Here is a 21016-nt window from a genome sequence, read left to right on the forward strand (position 1 = left end):
AGGAGGAGGGCTGGGGATGAAAGAGAACTCTCTCTTTCCCATGAGTGAGCTCACGCTGCTGGCGTGCCTCCTGCCCTCCCACATTGCTCCCACAGCATGACTATAAACCCAGCTCTCGAGCTACCCAGTGGTGTGAATTACCTACCCCTGATGTGGTTCTTCCATGGGTTCCTGTCTCTTTCTGTCTACAAACCATCCTGTTTCTGGCTCTCTGATGCTTTTCAAGGCCCAGCAATAAAGAGTGGCTGCAGATAACAAGCCAATGAGCCTTGCTACTGCCCTGATTCCATAAGAACAAGCTCATGTTATTCACCAACTGGTAGTAAAACACTCTGTGTAAAGTCAGGGAGTGCATGCTGCTGCTACCATGTGAAACCATGTGAACCATGAAAGCATCCCTGCCTTGGGTTTGCTCCCCAGCAATGCAGGTACCTCCCCAACCCAAAGGGAGAGGGTAGGGAAGAGCAGGTGAAAGCAGAGTGCATCCAAGGAGTACTAACAACAGTGCAACTTTTCCTTGGGAAGGGCAGAACTTCCCTGCTGCCTCCCATCACTGTGGATGGGAAGTGAAAGGGACTGAGCAGAGCTACAGACACCTCAGCCTGCCTGAGCTGAGGGAAAAGGAAGCTGTGATCAAACATTGTGCCCGTTTAACTCCTGTGAGCTTTGTGAAAGTGAGGGAAAAGGCAGAGGAAGGATTGACACTGTAAGGTACTGAGTCTGAGAAACATACGGATTTAACACACCAGTTAATCAGTCATTGACACTGACACATAAATAAAGTCTAATTTATAAATAAAGTGTAAAATAAAGTCTATTTTCCTGAAAAAAAAAAGGATAAAACTCCCCTTACTCACTCTTTACTCAGAGACATTGGAAGGTTGAGAACTCATTGCCAGTGCTTCCATGCAGCTCCAGCACTCCCACATCAACCATGTTTGCTTCTTATTAGAGTCCCAGCCTGGTTTGGGGTGAAGGGACCTTAAAGCTCATCCAGTTCCATGGGCAGGGACCCCTTCCACTGGAGCAGCTGCTCCAAGCCCCTGTGTCCAACCTGGCCTTGAGCACTGCCAGGGATGGGGCAGCCACAGCTTCTCTGGGCACCCTGTGCCAGCGCCTCAGCACCCTCACAGGGATGAATTTGTGCCTTAGATCTAACTTAAATCTAACTCCTTCCATGGCCCCTTATCTTATCCCTACTTTCAGTATAAAAAGCCCCTCTCCAGGTTTCTTGTAGCCCCTTTAGGCACTGGAAGCTGCTCTAAGGTCTCCCTGGAGCCTTCTCTTCTGTTCCCCATTTCTCTCTAGCCCCAACAAGCCCTTTCCTGGCTACCATCACCCTGAAACAAGACCCCCAACAGAGGAAGAACTGAAGGATGGAGTGTTTCTTACCATCATGGCCAGAGTTGAGAAGATGCTCCCCCAGGTCACAGCCGAACACCCGTTCCTTCAGTATCCCCCTTTGCTTCAGTTTCTGCTTGGTTGGGCGCGACTTCATGAATGTCCTCAGGAAGGTGATGAGCTTGCCGTGCTTTTTTGACACTGCACAACAGAATACAGGCAAAACCACCTCGGGTTAGGCTGGTCTCAAGTCAGGCAAAGCCAAGCATAACATGTTCTATAGGGCAAGCAACAACTGTAGTGACAGTAAGTCCGGTTATTCACAGTTATTCCAAGGTCCGACACTAAACAGAGACTTGGCTTTGGTGCCAGTGCAGAAGTAACAGGAGAAGAATTGACCACAAAGACACATTCATCAGTGAAGCAGCTGCAGGTGGGAGCATCCTGAAGGATCATACATGGAATACTGGACAGCAAGCAGCACCTGAGAGCATGCAAAAGGTACACCAACAAACCCGGTCATCTCGTGTGCATTGACCACCATGGTTTGCAATCCTCGAGCACAAAGAAATGCACTGCCATTAACTTCACTCTCATTCTAGTGGGTTTAGGGGCCTCCAGAACAAACAAGTGCCTAATAATATCTTAGCGTGGAGGACGTTTGGCTCCGAGTGCCCTTTCCAGCACACCTGCAGTGTGAATGGCCCTCGCTGCAGCTGCGGATGCACTCTCCATTCCAGGGCTCCCTGAGCCTTCCCAACCCATTGCAAGATGAAAACATTACTGCCTTTGTTTGATCTAACAGTAACTGAAGGCAGCTGACTTGAAGGGATGCAGTTTATCCCTACAAAGAGAAGAGGGCTGTCCCTCCAAACCTCCTGCTCCGTTTCTCTCTGCATTGCCACATGGGCTCTGTGTTACGCTGCTGCAAGTGGTCCCTTAAGGAGCACAAGCCCCAGTGGAAGGATAGGGGCAGTCACACAGGGCAGAAGTGGGGGACACAAATAACCCCATGCAGATGGGAAGGAGAGGCTGCACATTCCCATGGGATGCAGCACAATGCCCTTGGATGTCAACCTCTCTTCCTGAGGCCGAGAGGCCTCCCCAACAAAAGTGCCATTGTGTAGGTGAGGTAAAAACAGAGGAGCTCTATTGAAAAGGACAAATCCCAGGGTAGAAAAGGCTGTGCTGCTTTGTGAGGAAGCCTTTACAGCAATACCTCTCCCAGCTCCTGTCTCTGATCCCAGGGAGGAAAGACAAGCCTGTATTTCACCTGCATTAAACCCTGTCATCAGGGTCCAGCACAGTAAGGCTGGTTCAAACAAACCACAGAAGCAATGAAGAGCCCTGGTGACAAAGGAGCATCCCTTTGGGGTCACTGTGCCTCGCTAACACACACAGCTGCATCTGCAGTGAGCAGCTTTGGGAGTGGGACTTGGCAAACCTGGGATCTAGGGGGTAATGCTTCATGCTGGCAGGCAGGGGACCATGATAAACCTTATCCCAGGAACAAGGTTATACCACAGGCTTCAAGTTGGTTTAATCCCTTCAAACAGCTGAGGATTTCCCCTTCTGTTTTACCAGGTATTGATGCGGTCCCTCTGTTTAGGACCTTAACATGCTTCTATGTGAGCAGAGCTTTGCTTTTGGGATGTGACAACACCACAATCTGCAGCAGCCAAATACACCTGAAATCCTAAAATCTCCCACAAACCCCATGTCTGCATCAACTCCAAATCACTTCACAAAACACAAGCACTGAGCATCACAAACTGTGGCTATGGAGGCTTTAACTGGTCAGTGATCACCTCCTATCAGCCCTCCTCAAGAATACATCACAGAATCCCACACTGGTTTGGGTTGGAAGGGACCTTAAAGCTCATCCAGTTCCAACCCCTGCCATAGGCATGGACACCTTCCACTAGAGCAGGTTGCTGTCCCACCTGGCCTTGAGCACTGCCAGGGATGGAGCAGCCATCCCCTAAATGTGGGTCTCATCCTGACTTGGAATGTCAAAGTTGGAGGTGATAGATCTGAGATGGATGCTTTTAGAGCACTCAAATAAAGAGACAAATGAAGCAATGAGTAATACACAGGTGTTCATTACAGACTCTGCACACAGTTCTTCATGGAGGATCTTACTCCACATAATGAAAAATGAGCCCAATGGGGAAAAACACAGTCCAGCACTGCAGAAATCCCACTAATGCTGATGACCAGGACAGCAAGTGACTTTGGGGTGTCACCTTGGTTGTTCAAAGCAGGGAAAGGTGGAATGGATGCACCTCCAGGACGCACAGCTGTACTTTGCTTGGCACTGATCACGAACCAGAAAGGAGAGCTGAGTTCTGAACCACAATAAATGTGTTCTGCCTTTAAGCCACGCAGTGCAGGTTAAAATAATCCCCTTGTTCTCTGCATCCGTGTCCAGAACACTGCCAGGGTGATGCCATAGCCAGAAATTCCCTGTGGATTCCCTGATCCACAGGTTTACATTGTTCCTTGGTTAACCAGTGCCTGCACTGCTCACCTCTGAATCACTGCCTGCTCTGTAGGAGAGCTTCTTAGGCTAAAGCAGCTTCAGAGCTTGATACCTACGCAGCAATGATTCACTGGTAGTTCAGCTTCTGCTGGGTGGGGAAGAACAGGAGAACATCAAGACAACCCAAGCAGCCATCTCTTTGCTGACAGGTTATAAAAGGCAGGAGGTGTCTGATAAGGACAAGCCAACAAACAGCAAGCAAAGGGGAAATGCTTCCTGACCGCCAAGCTAGCAACACCTAAGCAGGGACATGATACATCTGAGCCATTCCCAGCTTGTGTCTCCACGTGAGGTGCTCAGCAAAGGTCCTAGAAGTGAATTCAGATACAGCAGCATTCCTACAGGGCTGTTTTAAAGAGCTGCTGTAGTCAGAGATAGGAGTTACCAACTGAAAGGCAAACAAAACTCAACACAAATCCTAACGTTCATCCATCCTACTTTCCACTTGGGGTTTAACCACTATGATCCCAGAAGCAGAGGCTTTCCTAGAAGAACCAAGGGCTGATTTTCCCCAGGTCTGGATAAATCACAGGGCCTGAATCAGCAATGACAAGTTCTCCATCTCCATAGTGAAACTGGCTGCAAAAACCCCTCACCTGAGGCTGGACTCCTTGTGAAGCTTTGCTGGCACAACTCTGTCTATTAGGAGAGAGAAGAAATCTCACACCCTTGGCTGACATTACACTGGACACATCTTTATGTGGTGGGAAGGGAGGGATGGAAAAGGAATGTCGGTGCCATGTAGTTTTATTGTGGGTTTGGGCAGCTGCCATAGCCTGTACCTCCCTGAAGAACACTGCTCCATCAAACCATGCTGCTGTGACACCACCAAGCTTTCGTGGTAGAGGCCTGAGATTCCCCTGGCTCTGATAAAAACCATTAAATAACAATTACTTCATTCAAAGCAGGGCAACAACTGCTCAGCCTAATGCCCAGACTGAAAAGGCACTTTGGGATACACTTTATGAAGCTTGCTCATGGAGAAATGTGCCAGCATCTCCTTCAAGGTACTTGCATGGGTTTGGTCAGGAACGTACCTATAGGGGCTGATAAGAAACATGGAGAAGGCTTTGGACAAGGGCCTGTAGGGACAGGATAAGGGGAATGGTTTTAACCTGCCCGAGGGGAGACTGAGCTGAGCTCTTAGGCAGAAGCTCTTCCCTGTGAGGGTGCTGAGGCGCTGGCACAGGGTGCCCAGAGAAGCTGTGGCTGCCCCATCCCTGGCAGTGCTCAAGGCCAGGTTGGACACAGGGGCTTGGAGCAAGTGCTTGCATTTTCCTCCCCTTTTCAGTAAAGAAAAACCCCATGAAACAAAGGCTCCCAGAACAAAACACATTTCAAGTCTTGCACACTTATGGTGCAAGGTAAGTGTATGCTCGGTGGCCATCCAGCGCATGGTCCTGCATTTTGAACAGGATAATGGCAGCTTCCCATAGGATACTTTGCCAAGGGAAACCAAACCCATGGTAAACAAACACAGAACACCTGCTTTACCTCCTGTTGCCATCACTAATATGTTGGATTTGAACCTGACAACAGAGCACTTCCTAACACAGGGTTAGTAAAGGCTGACTTTGAAAGAGCATCTTGGAGGGTGGCTGCTGCCCCAGCACACAGTCACCTTTATTTCTCTTATTCTGGGTTTCTCTTCTTGTTAGCAGTGATTTTACAGGCCCCAGATCCCAGCTGTGTGAGGAGAGTGTGGTGCTAAGGTCAGGAACATGAGCACATGTGGCTGCACAGCTGGAAAGGTACAACCAACCTGTGATATCCAGTCACAGCATCAAAGCTGGGGAAAGGCATGGGGATGGCATGGGAACAGCTACAGGTAGGTATTACAAACCAAAAGCCAAATCCCTCCTCTCTGAAGAGAGATTTGCAGCAAGCCAAGCTATCATCTTGCCAGGCTATTAGGCCTTCAGGACCCATCCTCTACAATGAAATGGGGAGAAAGAGCAGCAACAGACTCTATTGAAGAAGAGGAATCAGGAGATGAGAAGCCAGGGTTGGTTTGCCACTGTTTCCCCGTGCTCCTGATGCTGCAGACACTCAGAAGTACATGTAACTGTGAGAGTGGACTGAGTTCAACTGGTTCCCCACACAGCATCTCCTCATAGCCTCAGTAAATATCCACTGCTTCACACTCAGAGACAAGCTCTGTGGACCCACATCTTCCTGAAGAGAAGTTACATGAGCCAAGAACTGAGTCACATCTCCCAGTTCTCTGTCATGTTCCTTAGCAACAAGACATTTTCCTCCCTTCCTCCTGCCACAGCACATTCTATTTTGGAAGCTTGTTTATACAGCCCTAAAATCCCAACCAGAACCTGGAACCATGCACCACCAAGCACCATCGAATAGGAGGCTGGGTTTGAGGAAGGACTAACCAACACCACATCCATAATTGCACCCATCTCTGCACCAGCCTCTCTCACTGGTCATAAAGGGTTTCAGGAAGAGAATCAAAAATAACCTTCATAAATGTGTGCTCACTGATTTCCTCTATAGAGAAAGAGAAGTAGAAATGCTCTTTGATGCTGCAGTGCTTATCTCGTGCCAGGCTGACATCAGTTAAAGCTGGCCTTTGTGTTATGAGCAGTCATGAAACAGGTTAAAGGTGATTGATATAAATGTCATTAGATAACAACCATTCAAATTAACTATGATGGCAAGAAGCAGCAGAGATTCCCAGCTATCACCATGCCCATGGAGAGTAAAGCAGTAAGTGATGGTGCTGTTCTTACAAAGTCTAGTAGCAAAGAGCTCATCCTTGCATCTGCCCAGGCTTCTGGAGCCATGCTTTGGGCAGCATCTGGAAGCAATCACCTCCTCAGACGAGCAGCTCTCCCTCATCCTTGCCAACATCAGCCTTTGGCTTATTCTGGTTAGCTGGAGATGGACCAGCTCTGGCAATTCACTCGGTGCTTTTTCATGCAGAGCCTCTGTCAGGTTCTGCTTCATTTGGGTCTTATCAGTCCCCCTGCAGAGGCAGAAGGCTGCAAATTCAACCGCTTCTCACCAGCAGCACTGATTCCTTTCAGCACTATTGATTTAACTCAAAGCACACATCTGGAAGGACACACACAAGGAGGAGATACAGCCTGAAGTGCATGTTTCTTTATGTCAGTGCAGGCAAAAACCAGGCACTATTTACAGTGGCAAAACTTCTTTCCATGCTCCTTACTGCCAAATTTGCTGAGTATTTATAATGGGATAAGAATGATAACCATGAGATTATCTACCTGATGGAAGCAGTCTATGGTTAGGAGATGGAAATCAGTCCACTGAAGGCTAACTGGGAAAGGAAAGAGGTTCCAAAGGGACCTGATAAGTTCAATCCAGTAATTCTATTAACATGTATGAATCCTATTTGGGACAAAAAAGCAGTGCTGACTGCAGTCCTGGTGATGATACAGCAGGGATGGGCTTCAGGTAGGGGACACAAGGAGCCGAGGGCTAGTGAGGACATGATAATAGATGGGGAATAAGTTATCAGAGGGCAAAACTGGGATAGAGAGTAGGGATGAGGGCACGCAGCACACAAGGCAACAGCATCAGCAGCTCAGATGACACAGTGGTCACAAAGGCAGCAGCAGGACTGGGAGACAAGGGAACAAACTGGGAAATGCAGACCTAGGAGGAAGTGAGGAAGACATCTGGAATGTCTTTTTCATTCACACCGTGTACTGTAATTGTGTATTAGGTACTCTACAGAGACCTGTAAACAGGAGGAGAGAAAAGCCAAGAGCCAAGTTGCCACCTCACCCATTAAGTGACTGCCACCTCAGCAGTTGCCAGTGATGAAGATACCACACGTTCCCTGTTGGAGATTACTTTGAGCTGCTGGATAGGATTCTATGATTCTGACTTTACAGTTTCTTACTGCCTGACCCCAACCTCCTTGTCATACAACCCACACCAAACAGTCATTGTCCTGTCTACAGTGGCCATGGCTTCAGAAAAGTCAGAGATCTCAAAGCCTTTTTGCCCTGCCTCATCCAACCACCCTGCTGCATGCAGTTATCCTTCCTTGCTCAAACCCTTCCAACAGCCTGAGTGACGCTGCTGAGCCTCACCCACACCATTCCCACTCCTGCTACCAGCAGTACAGGAGCCTTTCCTAAGCTTGACAGTAACCTAAGCCAACCCCAAATGACATCGAATGCTTTGGACACACGCACGCAGCCTGGAGCCTTCACCAGTCACTCCACACACTGCTTCAGCCCCATCCTGCCATCAGCTGAACCAGGATAACCAGAGGCACTGCGGCAGTCCAGTTACTCCAGTTTTGCATGGCAGCACGCTCCAGCTTGGGTGGTGGGAGGAGGAGTGATGAGAAGAGAGCTGACATGAATCAACAGCCAACACAAGTTGAATAATGAGGAGTTTGGCAGATGGAGCCCGATCCTGGTGTCTGCTCTTACGCAAGGCTCCGGAAAGCCACTTCTCATCCCACCAGGAAGGGAGATGAGCAATCCAGCTGGAATAAGGAGGAGGCTCGGGTCAAAGCACGCTACCTCCCTTCTCTTAAGCCACACAGTGCAGCCATTACCCCAGCCCTCAGTACCGATCCTCTGAAGTATGTGGTACTCCCAGTAGGACAAGTAGTGCTGCTGCTGCTGCTGCTGCTCTCTCAATCCCTTCACTCCAAGATGATGCTGATCTCCATTTCCAGTAGCCAGAGGGCAACTGTTTACAGCCCAGACCAGTTACTTGCAAATCACAGTGACCTCCTCTTCTGAGATTGGTATCGTTCTGGTTCTTTGTAGTCACAATCCTGACTTCCTGAATGATTTATACTTTACCTATAAACACCTGCATGGGACCATTGTGCCTTTGGAAGCAAAACTTCATGCACCTGGAGTGGAAACTATGGGAGACAACAGGCATGAGCCTCGTCCACATTAGAGTCACCTTAAGCAGCACCAGCAGGAATCAGCAGCTTTAAAGAGGATGAAAATGGCATCTTCCCATACATCCTCCTTACGCAGCTAAAGAAGGATACAAAAGCTTTATGGGAAAAGAAAAATGGGCCCAATCTGTTTGGGGATTTGAGAGAATGAAATCTGCTTTCTCAGACTTGGGAATGCAGGGATTGCGTTGCTTCGCCTGCTTTATTCTCTTCCTTTATCTCACCAGCAAGAGCTTTGATTTCAAATCAGGCTCTTTTATCATTCCTCTGTGGTGCCCAGAACAAAGGAGGTCAGGGAAGAGTGGAAAGGGGAGGCCTCCTGCCTTCTCTGTCATGAAGAATAAGCTCCTGCAGGGCATTTAGCCTTTCAAATGGACTGGAGCTTCTAGGAGGTTTTGTGATCCAATGGGAACAGACAAGGCATGGCTACTTGCAAAATGCCTACTATGATCACAGTAACTGCTCTCCCTGGGAATGTTATTCTCCCTGATCGTGGCATTCGCTGCCCTAGGGCTCCAGCAAACAAAGGATTGGCGTTCTTAAACAGGAAGCCCCCTTCTCCTGAACAACAGAATGAGGAATAGGAATGCCTAGGAATGCATCCTATGTCCTCCAGTAGAGGGGGGGATAAAGTGATATGCAAAAAGCCATTGCAATTGAGACTCCAGCCGTTCCCATCTGTCAGCTGCCTCTTTGGGAGCTGGGTATAAATGGGAGCAGGGACAGCGGGCATGCAAGCTGGAATCCCTTCTCCTTTGGGATCTGGGTGGGAATCCTCACACAACCCATCCCAGAGGCTCCCTTTACCAGCTCCGGCTGCTTCCACACCCTGAAGTCAGCCCCATAAACCAGTTTACAACTATGGACCTAGCGAGGAAAGGGGCAATAGAAACCGGAGATTAGCCCGAGGGAAACAAGTAAATCAGCATGGGGAGGTGGGGAGGGATACACGGCGTTTACTCCATCACCCTTTGGCTGCCTGGAGAAGCCAATGCCCACTGCCGGCCGCAGCTCAGGGGTCCCAAGGACCAACCCCCCCTCCCCAAGGCAATGAAGGTCTCCCATGGCCCCCCGCACCGCACTCTCAATAGGCACGAAGCAACAAGTGAGGCAGGAGCCCCACACACACCGCGGATGGGGGGGGGGGGGTAAGGAGGCCGCTCTTACCGTCAGCCCGGGGGGGGGCCGCGGTCCCGGCTCGGCTGGGCTGCTGCCGGCGGTGCGGAGCGGTGCGCTGGGCGCTCACCGCCTCTGCGGCTCTGCCAGGCCCCTCCCCGGCCGAGCCGGCCCCATCGCCCGGCTCCACCTCCCGCAGGTGCCTCCCCTCCCTCCACGCCGGCAAACACAGCCCCGGTGCCCGCAGCATCCCTGCCATGGAGCATCCTCTTCTCTCCATCCTCTAGCACACCTCAGCATCCCCCATCGCAGCCCCTGCTATGGCCATGGAGCATCCTCTTCTCTCCATCCTCTCGCACCCAGAGCGGCCATCAACGAGCAGTTTGTGGCCGCACTGATCTGATCAGCAACAGAACCCCCCTTCAAGCCAGAGCTCCAGGAATTCTGCTGGTAAAACCAAAGGCACACAGCTCACTGCACAGGGAGCTGGTTTACAGCCCTGCTCCAGCACCAGCACCGTGCTCCAGGGGGCAGGAAGCAGACAGAGCATATGGGTGCTGATGAGGAGGGTACCACTCCTGATGCTCACAGCTTCTCCTCAAGCAAATGGGTTAGTGTCAGATTTGTTTGTTACCTCCAAATACTGCCCCTTCTCCAGCTGCTTATTACACTGGGATTTGTTACTGGCAGCACTGGGCTTGGACAGCGATCACGCTACCACATCACTTTCGTCCTTAGCAGCCACGCATGACTCCTAAACCCAGTTCTGCATGTGCTCATGGACGCATGATACAAGCGCCCATGCCGGGAATGTTCTTCCTCTCAAACCTATGGATAAGAGTTGGTGGTATCCCAACACAAACAGGGAATGAACAGCACAAAAACCACACTCTTCCAATTCAACACGTGAAAGACACAGCAAATAGCATGATGATCAGCAGTGCTTGAGGAGACACTTTACTACCTGGTGTACAATAGCACACCTCTCCCCACCTGCACTTTGTTTCCTGTAAAGGAAAACACTTCATATTGTTCCAAAGCATCCTTCTTTGAGGAATGAGACCTGAGCAACCTGAGATGCAGTTCTTCCACACCTGGAAACAGCAGCTCTGCCTTTGGCACAGCACTGCATCACATTGAGGAGTGTGTGCATCACCCCAGGGATGCGACTCCTCTGCTCAGGACCTCACAGGCTTTGCCCTGCGTAGTTTTAAGCTATCCTGTAGAAGTCAGTTCAGTGCTGGGAAGGCAGAGAGCCCAAAGCTGTTACTAATACACCCTGGTTCTACAGATCCAACCACTGCAGGAAGCTTCAACCCATTATTAGAAGTTAGGCAGCCGGGATTTTTCAGTGCTCAGTCTTACTCAGCTCGATTTGTCATTGAATCCCAGACTGGTTTGGGTTGGAAAGCACCTTAAGATCATCCAGTTCCAACCCCTGCCATGGGCAGGGACACCTCACCCTAAACCATGTCACACATGGCTCTGTCCAACCTGGCACCCTGCACTCAAATGCCCTCAAAACACACCAAAAGACCCCCCAAATAAACAACCCCCCTTCTTAAATAAAGGGGTTTGGGGAGAAACCAGGATTATAGATAAAAGCAGGCTCAGAGATTAAAGAAACCCCAACAGAACAGCACACCATGCAATAGACTGTCCTAGGACACCATCAAAGTGATCTGCTTTGATTCACCTTGTCACAGAGCACCTGGACAGTCAGGTGGTGACTTGTTCTTATGGTGGATGCAGCCATGGTTTGCCACAGCTCTCCAGGTCTGCAAGCCCAAATAGTGCATTTACAAAGGCAAAACCCCAGTCAGGACTGAGGTGATCTGTAGCCAAGCGGGTAATAGAGGCCTTTTACTTGCCTTTCCCTTAGCAAAAGCAGTTCCCATGAGAACAAGACAAAGCATTTGCAGCAAGCTTCCCACTGCAGTCACAGGATTAAATGCTGAAGAAGAATGAGCACAGCATTGAGACCAGCTCCTAAGCGAAATCCAGCAGATGAAACTTCAGATCACCAAAGACTTGTGCATTGATCACAGGCTGATTCACGAGCTAGCAAAGTGAGTCCTAGAATCCACAGTAATGCTGGGAGCTGCCCTGTGCAGGTATTGAATTCACTGCCAGGGAGAGGGGAAGGAAAGGAGGGAGGATAGAGAAGGATGGAGAGGCAGAGAGGGGCAGGGATGCTCTTGCCTTGCTGCTGGAGGAGATCCATTTCTACATGTCCCCAATAGATACCATAGATATCTAGCCCAATGGCAGTGCTCAAGGCCAGGTTGGGGCTTGGAGCAGCTGCTCCAGTGGAAGGTGTCCCTGCCCATGGCAGAGGGTTGGAGCTGGATGAGCTTTGAGGTCCCTTCCAACCCAACCCAGTCTGGGATTCCATGAGAATGGTTTCAGCCACAGCCTGGCTCCCACACTGACTTGCAGAGGAAAAGCAGAGCAGAACAAACCACCTTTTCCCATGATTTCCAAGCTCTTCACATAACCGTGGAGTTGTGCTTGAGCCAACTATTATTAGAGTTAGGTCCTATTTCGACAGAGCTTGTGTGAAAGGGAAAAAGCATCTAGTTTAAAAATAACAACCCCTCCAACCTGAATAAGTGAAGAGCAGAGTGAGAAATAGCACAGAACATGTGAAAAGCAAGCTGGCCTTAATAGCACATCAGTGCCTCCAACACCCCTGTGCTCAGCCACGCTTTACCACTTAGCTTCCCAACCAGACATCCTATTCTGGTGGACTCTCCACCAGAACTCTGCAGAGAGGTGAGGCATGAAGGATTCCATACCGGAAAGATGGATATAGCTCTTTCTTACCTACACAACTCACAGAGCTGTGTAACTGTTTCTGAACTCAGGCATACAGAGCCATACACCACGCTTTCTTTTCCTATTATAATTCCTCCAGGAAACATGGCCAAGATTGCCATAAAATTACCTGTAAACCCACGTGAAGCCTGAAGCCCATGGGTTCAGTGGGCACAGTGAGCCTACACAAGGAAGAAATCTACAGGCAATGCAGAAATGAATCTACTTTGCACACCTGAGCACTTCCTCTTCATCACTGCAGATGCCCTTTAGGTTTAGTCCAGACTCCCTCCTGGTCATTCCCAAACTATGGATCTCCTGCCCTGCCCAGCTGCCTCTGCCTCTGACCCATCAGTAATCCCCAAATCCCTTCTTTCCTACAGGAAACTCCAGACTTTCCCATATAGGCTTCCTGAAGAAAACATCAACCGATTTACTCTCAAGTACCTGATAACCATCCAGATGTGTTTCCATAGCACCTAGGAAGTGTTCCAAAAATACCTCATCTGTTCACACTGCAAATGCTGCATTGGCTACAAACACCAGCGACAACTCCAGTCTGTGGGTAAGAACCACAACCGTGGTGCTTAAAAACCCTGCCAAAACCAAGGCTTGGTTCTCCCTCCTGCTGTCAGTGCAGAAAACATCTGAACTGGGAAAGGATTAAAGGATCAAGAAGGAGACACAAAAACACATTGACTTCGTGATGCTGTGTATCCTTAGGAACTGCCTTGGAATACTCCAATCCTTGCTCGTCCCTCACTTACACCAAGGTTTATTGGCTTTATTTATGTGGTCAGGAAGAGTATTTCAGATACGCTGCTGAAGGCTGAATCCAAAAGCAAACTGCACTGAAAAACATGTGCTTACAGTGTCAGAGATTGCTCCAAGCCCCTGTGTCCAACCTGGCCTTGAGCACTGCATGGGATGGGGCTTCTGTGGGCACCCTGATTTTGTAGGAGCCAGGGCAGCACACACATTGCTGCAGCTGGATGCTCATCATACCTACCCATCCTGGTGAACACAGTATCTGTCATTTAGAGTTTCAATCACTTGTGTGTTCCCAGCACCCAGGCTCGAGGGAGCTGTTCTCTCAAACTCATCCTTCTCCAGCAGAATCACAGATTCCATGGTGTGACTTTCAGAGAGGACCAGATGCATCCCGTATATAGCAGCATTTCCACAGATCAGCCCACGGTCCTTGTCCCTTTCTAGCTCAGCCAGAAAATGGGAAGGAGGAAAAAAAGCAGGGGGAAGAATCACTTTAAAGAAAGGAGGGAGAGCAAAGAGAAAGGAAGGCTCCAAGGAAACGAACCAAGAGGAAAACACTGCTGCTGTTCTGATGGGTACAATTCTGTGCATGAATTTGAGGTCCTAAAAAGCCAAAACCCACTGCAATAGAACATGTTAAGAGTTGTGTTCAGTCACTGCAATAAATCCCCTTTTCCTACAACCAGGTAATTACTGGAGCAATTCAGGTTAAATAAGCACTTTCTCAGCATTCCTTGCACTGAAAGCAAGAAGCAATGCAACGTAATTATGGAAGACAAAGTTTGGCTTTCCTCATGTATCCAAGATGCAATGAAATGTAAAGCCAGCATCGTGGACAGCAGGACCAGAGGGAGCGCTGGCTGGATGCCTTCCTTGGCATCACTTCAGTACCAGCCAGCCACTGAGCAATCCATCGTATCCATGGAACAGACCGGGGTGATCTCTGTGACAGGTAGTTCCCCTGCAAATGCATTGCAAGCACAGGATGAAAGGACTGGATGGAACAGAGAGACATGAGAGGACAACACGTTACCTGAACACTATGCAAGAAACCCTTTGCTTTACTGTAAAGCCCTGATCCAGACTTCTGGAAAACAAAACTTCCACAGTTTCCTGCTCAGCCTCTCTTAAAACTCCACTTACATCTTTTTCCAAAGCACTTTGATGCAGGAAAACTGAAGCCCAGAACTGATTTAACCAAACAACCCCAATTGAAATGTCTGTTGTCAAACAGCCCTCAATAACTGAGGCTCAAACTGGTTAAATACATGGCATGTACTTCAGACATACCCGAGACATATCTCATTGCTCAGCTCCACTGGAACACTTTGATTTTACCTCATTCTACTTCTGGAAAGCTCTAACAACGTCGTCATGACAAAGACAACACAACACAGTTGTTTTCTGCTATGAAGGTTGTTACATTGCCATCAAACTATAGGAGTTAACCACAATTCTCTCTTATTCAAGCAAGTTCTTTCCTACAGAACATGGTCAAATGGGGTTTGGCACATTCTTCGTCTTTCTGAGACACAAATTAAAGCCTGGGAAGAGAAGAACACTCTGTATTTAGGAATCCAGCAGTTGCAGGGGGGAAGAAGGTAGTTTAGGATACACAGAGCAAGAGTCACACAGTCCTGATGCTGCAGAGCACTCGCAATACAAGCCCACTTATGTTAAGCATGCTCTTTAAGATTTGGATTCATTGACTTGAATGAAATCCCTTGTGGAAAACCTGCCTGGGAGAAGGTGGATTGGGAGAATCAGCCCTTGGCTCTTCCAGCCAACAGATAGGAATAGAAATAAAACGAATAATAAACTATTTCAACTACATCTAGCTTCTGTAACCAAACCTAGGGTGTTAGTAAATGGTTATTGCTATCACACACAGCGTTAGACTTGGTTAGGACACCAATGGGCTCTACCTGAGCTCGGCTGGGAGTGGTTCAGAGCCTCTGTAACATACGTAGAGCCTGGCTTTACACTATCCATCTCCAAATCTGCACGTAAGTAAGGGTCAGGTGGGAAGAGGGACAAGGGACAGACAGAAGGCAAGAGAAAGGACAAAGTTAAAGCATCTCCTGGAGCAAATGGCAGGGACAGCAGTTAGAGACAGTGCTAGAGAAATCACAGCCTGGTTTGGGTTGGAAGGGACCTCAAAGCTCCTCCAGCTCCAACCCCTGCCATGGCAGGGACCCCTTCCACTGGAGCAGCTGCTCCAAGCCATTCCCCCTTATCCTGTCCCTATAGGCCCTTGTCCAAAGCCTCTCTCCAGCTTTCCCCCAGTAATGTCCCCCTAACACTGACAAACTCTGAGCAGGACTGGACCTTCCACACTAAACAAACACATAAAGCACCTCCCTAAATCACTGCTGCAACCATGACCTTTGGTGGACTGGAACCACGAGCACAGAAAACCATGGAGAAGCACTGGAACATGGCTGGGATGCAGCACATGGTCCCTGCAGCAGGGCTCTGGGCACAGCCCCACTCAAGTTCCTGGTCCCTGGTGCAATTCCATGACTCACAAAGGGACACGGCTGCCCAAACAAATTAATCTGACATGAAAAGCAAGCAGAAGCACTAATGAGCCTTATAGCTTTGAGCAGAAATGCTATAGCTGCTCTGGGCTTGAAGTCTCCCTTCTTGACAATGGCTTAAGGAGGAGGGTGACTGAATGCTAAGCTGTCAGGCTGCTATAAATAACCAGGAATGGGGCTGTTCTTTGTTTTCATGTTAAAAAGGGCAAAAAGCCCAACCCTGCCTTTATTATATGAACTTAACTGCTACTGATCCTCAACAGGAATTGCATCACTGATGGGTTCAAGGAGCATGACTACAAAGGAGGGGGAAACCTAAGAAGTACCTGTCCTTTCTTCCTGTATCACACAATCCCAGCCTGGCTTGGGTTGGAAGGGACCTTAAAGCTCATCCAGTTCCATGGCCACAGGCAGGGACCCCTTCCACTGGAGCAGCTGCTCCAAGCCCCTGTGTCCAACCTGGCCTTGAGCACTGCCAGGGATGGGGCAGCCACAGCTTCTCTGGGCACCCTGTGCCAGTGCCTCAGCACCCTCACAGGGAACAGTTTCTGCCTAAGAGCTCAGCTCAGTCTCCCCTCTCTTGGGCAGGTTCAAGTCATTCCCATTGCCCTGTCCCTACAGGTCCTTGTCCCAAGCCCCTCTCCAGGTTTCTTGTCATCCCCTGTAGGTACTGGAAGTTACAGCTGAAACACAAACCCCGTTCTCTCCTTCCTCTCTGAAGCCTTTACCTTTCTGTCTGGACATCATTTGATAACATTGGCACATGCTGAGGAAGGTGCTCCAAAACAAGCTGTTTGCTGTCAAATAACATTCTTCTCCAGGAGGAAGCATCAGGAATAGGAATCATGTTCCTGTTTCCCATGTTAGAAAGCTACGAGCACACCGTCTCTATGCCAACAGGCTGGAAGTGTGCATGTGCATGGGGAAAGCACATATATATATGTGTGTGTGTATATATATGTATATGCATATTATATATTTTGGGGTTTATATCAATCTCTCTCTACAGTGTTTGCATATCCAGTTTTAAGGCTGATGTACGGAATGCAAACAACATCCCAGGGGGAATAGATGAGTGTAAATGAGACCTTTCGTGTAAAAAGAAGGTACATCTATGGAAACAGTCCCTGCTTTTACTCACACCAGATCATTGCTATGAGGTTAGATGAGCATTAGCAGGATCTAAACAAGACCAGGGCAATATGAAGCAATATGAATAAATAAGCCACGGAACAGCTTCACTTTGGGCACTGGTTGATGCTAAGCTCAAACAGCATCTTCTGAGCTTAAGAAAAACTAAAGGGGAATCTTTGCTTCTAAGATTTTCAAGTTCTAACAAACTTTAGAATCACAGAATGGTTTGGGTTGGAAAGGACCTTCAGATGATCCAGTTCCAACCCCCTGTCATGGGCAGGGACACCTCACACTAGACCATGGCACCCACTGCTCTGTCCATCCTTGCCCTAACACCACCAGGGATGGAGCATCCAGTGCCTCACCACCCTCGCAGGTCATTTACAAGAGTGAATTCCTCTCCATCACCCATTTTTATCCCCTCTTTCTTTCACACTGTCATTTGGGTGCCTGGCACTTCATTTCTTTCACTTCTGGTTTTATTCATTCCAAATGATGTTATCATCTCCTCCAGAAAGGAGTTTAAATGTCTTTGTTTCCCTATGTGCAAAGAGCTTTCAAAAAGGCATACAAGACTAAAGGTTTGGTTGGGTTTCCCTAAATATCCTTCAGAGCACCTGGACCTGCAGGTACAGTGGAAACCAGTAATCTAGAAGAGAGAGAAAGGCAGAGAAAGAGGGAAAGCAGGAAAAAGGGATCAATGAGAACGTACAAGGGGGGAAGTAGCTCCAGGACGCTGGACGGGCTCCGTGGGCAGGGGAGACTGGGAAGGAGGAAGCGAAAAAGAAGAAAGAAAGAGACAAAACAGTTGGTTAAAACACACACCCATTGAAATGGGCTCATTTCACACAAAGCTCAGCCCCAATCCTCCACGTTGTCTGGTGCTTTATTCCCTAAACGCTTTGGGAATTCCATAGGATCCAACAACTGCCCTGCCACTGTGTCTCAGCTCAAAAACTACCCCCATACACGTTGCATGTCTGAAGCTTTAGCACAAGGCCCATCCCTGCTGAGCAAGGGAGGGATGCATGGGATTCCTTGGTGTTACTTCCACCCTCTGCTGAGCATGTGTTTATGGTTAAGCCCATGCTTAAGTACCTTGTGGGGTCAGGAACAGGGCTGGAAGATGTGACACTTCTTTGTGCAAAGGGACAATGCCAAGCACTTCCACAAGAAAACAACACCCAGCTTTGTAAATGTGTACTCTGTGTGGTTTGGTGCCTTACACATTCAGCTTTCCTCTGTTTTAGTATCTCTATTATCTCTATTATGCTTTATCTTGCTGTGCATTCCATGCAGAAAGATTACAATGGCACAGATCTGTGTCTTCCTCCTGACTCAAGGTGTTCTTCCTGACAATCATTACTTGCAGAGGAGGCAGAGACTTATCCCCAAGGATGAGCTTTGGCTTTAATGGAAGAGAGAAAACACAAAGCCCAGGGGATGACTTGAAGGACTGGTCCTGAGCTCTGTCAATACTGAAAGCACATGTCCTGTCTTCTGCATCAAGAGCTGTATTTAGGGGCCTTGAGCATGTGTATTCCCTGTCTCCTCTCACACTGGAAACGGAGACCTGACCTGGCTCAGTAAGAGCTTCAGTTCATTTAGCTTCAATGAGACAGTTGCCTATTGGACATCAAAGGACCAGTTCATTGCTATAAGATTAAGGAGAATGGTTACTAATTACGTATATCTCTCTTTATAAAACCACTGATTAAAACATTATGCACTCATCAGTGTCAATGACCGTTCAACCCAGGCCACTGGAGAACCTACCTTCTATCTGTACCTTATCCTTCATGCTTTTTATTCTTATGTAAAAGGAAACCTACAATCTTTTATGCCCAGGGATTAGCAACTGGCCTGTTTCAACCCAGGCATGACCTTGTAAGGGTCTGTCATGGTTGCAACAGCTCTAACACAGTGAATGTAGCTTTGTTTGCATTCTTTTCAGCTCATATTCACTCCTTCAGCACTGTACCAGAACCTTCAGGAAGTCAGAACAGAGCCTGCTGCCTGGTCCAGACCTACATTTCAATCCTGAAGGTCAGTGGATTGGTTGTATTTGGTGTGTTGACCTGGATTAAGCTTGGGATACTAACAAGTACCCTTTAATGTGTCCTTAGCTGCGTATCATAAGAGCACATTTACCTGTTCAATCCAAATGTAATTAATGGACGAGACAGGAATTTGTCCAGAGCTGATGGGGTTATTCATTCTTTGTCCTAAGCAAGACTGAGAACTACAGATGCCCAGGATTATGAGGAAGAACGGACCGAGACGTAGCCTGGGACTGTGAGCTATGCCAAGATGATGAGTGGGGACAACATGAACACATACACATGGACACATCGTTCCCAGAAAAGACCAACCAGAGAGGGACAGAAGGGAATGAGCAGAGTAAACACAGCCACATGTTACAGACAATTCCCTGATGTTCACTGAGAAGGAAAAACAGGAGCTTTTTCCATGACTAATGAATATTGAAGAGATCCACTTCTCACCGAGGATCTGAAATTCAAATGCAACCTTTATCCTGGATCTCTTCAAAAACCATTAGAAACACAAGCTGCTTCCATCTATTCTAGTACTGGAATTCGCAGTAAATGGGATTAGCTCTGAAATACCAGCTCTCAATTCAATATCATCATTTAGGCTAAGAAGTTATCATTAGAGTCCACAGGCAAAGAAAATAGTGCTTCTAAGAGCAGAGCTGGCACTTCATCCCAGCCTTCCCCTCCCATTCCCTGCCTTTCAGTTCCATTTGAACTTCACTCATTACTTGCCCTGTTACAGACCACTGCAGTAGTTTATGGTTCTATTAAAATGCTGTCCCCATCGCTTCTGCAAATCAAACCCTCTCATTATAAATCATAATAAAAACACAGGGCAGGAAGTTCTTCGCTTTCCATCTGCTTTTCATTAGATTCCTCAGCCCAGCCAAGCCTATGGACAACTAAACAGCACAAGGAGTTCTGTGTTTGTAAATTCCTTCATGGCAAAGAGCTTTCCGCTGCAGATACAAAATGTCCTGCACATCTGGATGGAGGAAACTAAAGCTTGCGTGTCGTAAATACCTCTTATCAAGCCCAAATCACATTCATTCTACATGAAATACTCTGCTAATGATGAGGAAGGACAAAAGCTCCAAGTGGTTCCTTTTAGAGAAGTCTCTTATTCCTTGGGAAAAGCCAATCTGCTGTTTCAAATATAGTTAAAGAGGGAAAAATCATGGATGGGGACATTTAAGTATGTGAGAACTACCTTATATGTTTAAGCCATAGATTAGAATATACTAAATGCACGGAATATGGGTGAGGAAAACACAAGCTCTTCCATGCTATCCCAGCAATGCAATTCCTAGCGAGCTCTGGAAAGATCCCACTTCCCAGCAGTGCTATTTAAGCTGCTCTGGGTGCTCCAGCAGTTCATTTCTGACCCATGCCAAACTCTGTAGCACCCAAGGAAGCCTCTTCTAAGACTTCTGCCTCCACCATAGGAGCACTGTTACCTCCCAAGGTGGGAGTCATGGGAAGCAGAATGCTACAAAGGAATGGTATCATCAACTCCTTACATCTGAAAGCTCATTCGTGCTCCTCTAGAGTGGACTTTTGCCTTGAATTGTATGCCCACAACCACCAGGGAAGGTCAACAGGAACAGTCTCATGACTTGGTGGTATCTTTCAACTTACTACTTTTCATAGGAGCTGGGCTTCTGGTATCAACTCACAACAGCCATTTCCCAGGGCTGAAGGAGGCAATCCACCACCCCGTGTGTTGCTGAAGCCAAACAGGATCTATCAATCCGTGCTGCTTCACTATCTTTCATTAAAGCAGAGCACG

The 21016-nt window shown here is 48.2% G+C and overlaps 1 protein-coding gene across 2 annotated transcripts in view; it reads right to left on the bottom strand.

The window, feature by feature from the left end:
* The window catches only part of ARHGAP32 (Rho GTPase activating protein 32), a 167824-nt gene that overhangs the window by 23537 nt on the left and 123271 nt on the right, over window positions 1–21016 (bottom strand). For both annotated transcript variants that reach the window (XM_034069493.1, XM_034069492.1), the window contains one exon: window positions 1393–1542. In XM_034069493.1, the coding sequence (XP_033925384.1) occupies window positions 1393–1542 (150 nt within the window). The remainder of the gene's footprint in view (window positions 1–1392; window positions 1543–21016) is intronic.

Source organism: Melopsittacus undulatus, chromosome 15 (assembly GCF_012275295.1).
Source record: "Melopsittacus undulatus isolate bMelUnd1 chromosome 15, bMelUnd1.mat.Z, whole genome shotgun sequence".
Classification (NCBI taxonomy): Eukaryota; Metazoa; Chordata; class Aves; order Psittaciformes; family Psittaculidae; genus Melopsittacus; species Melopsittacus undulatus.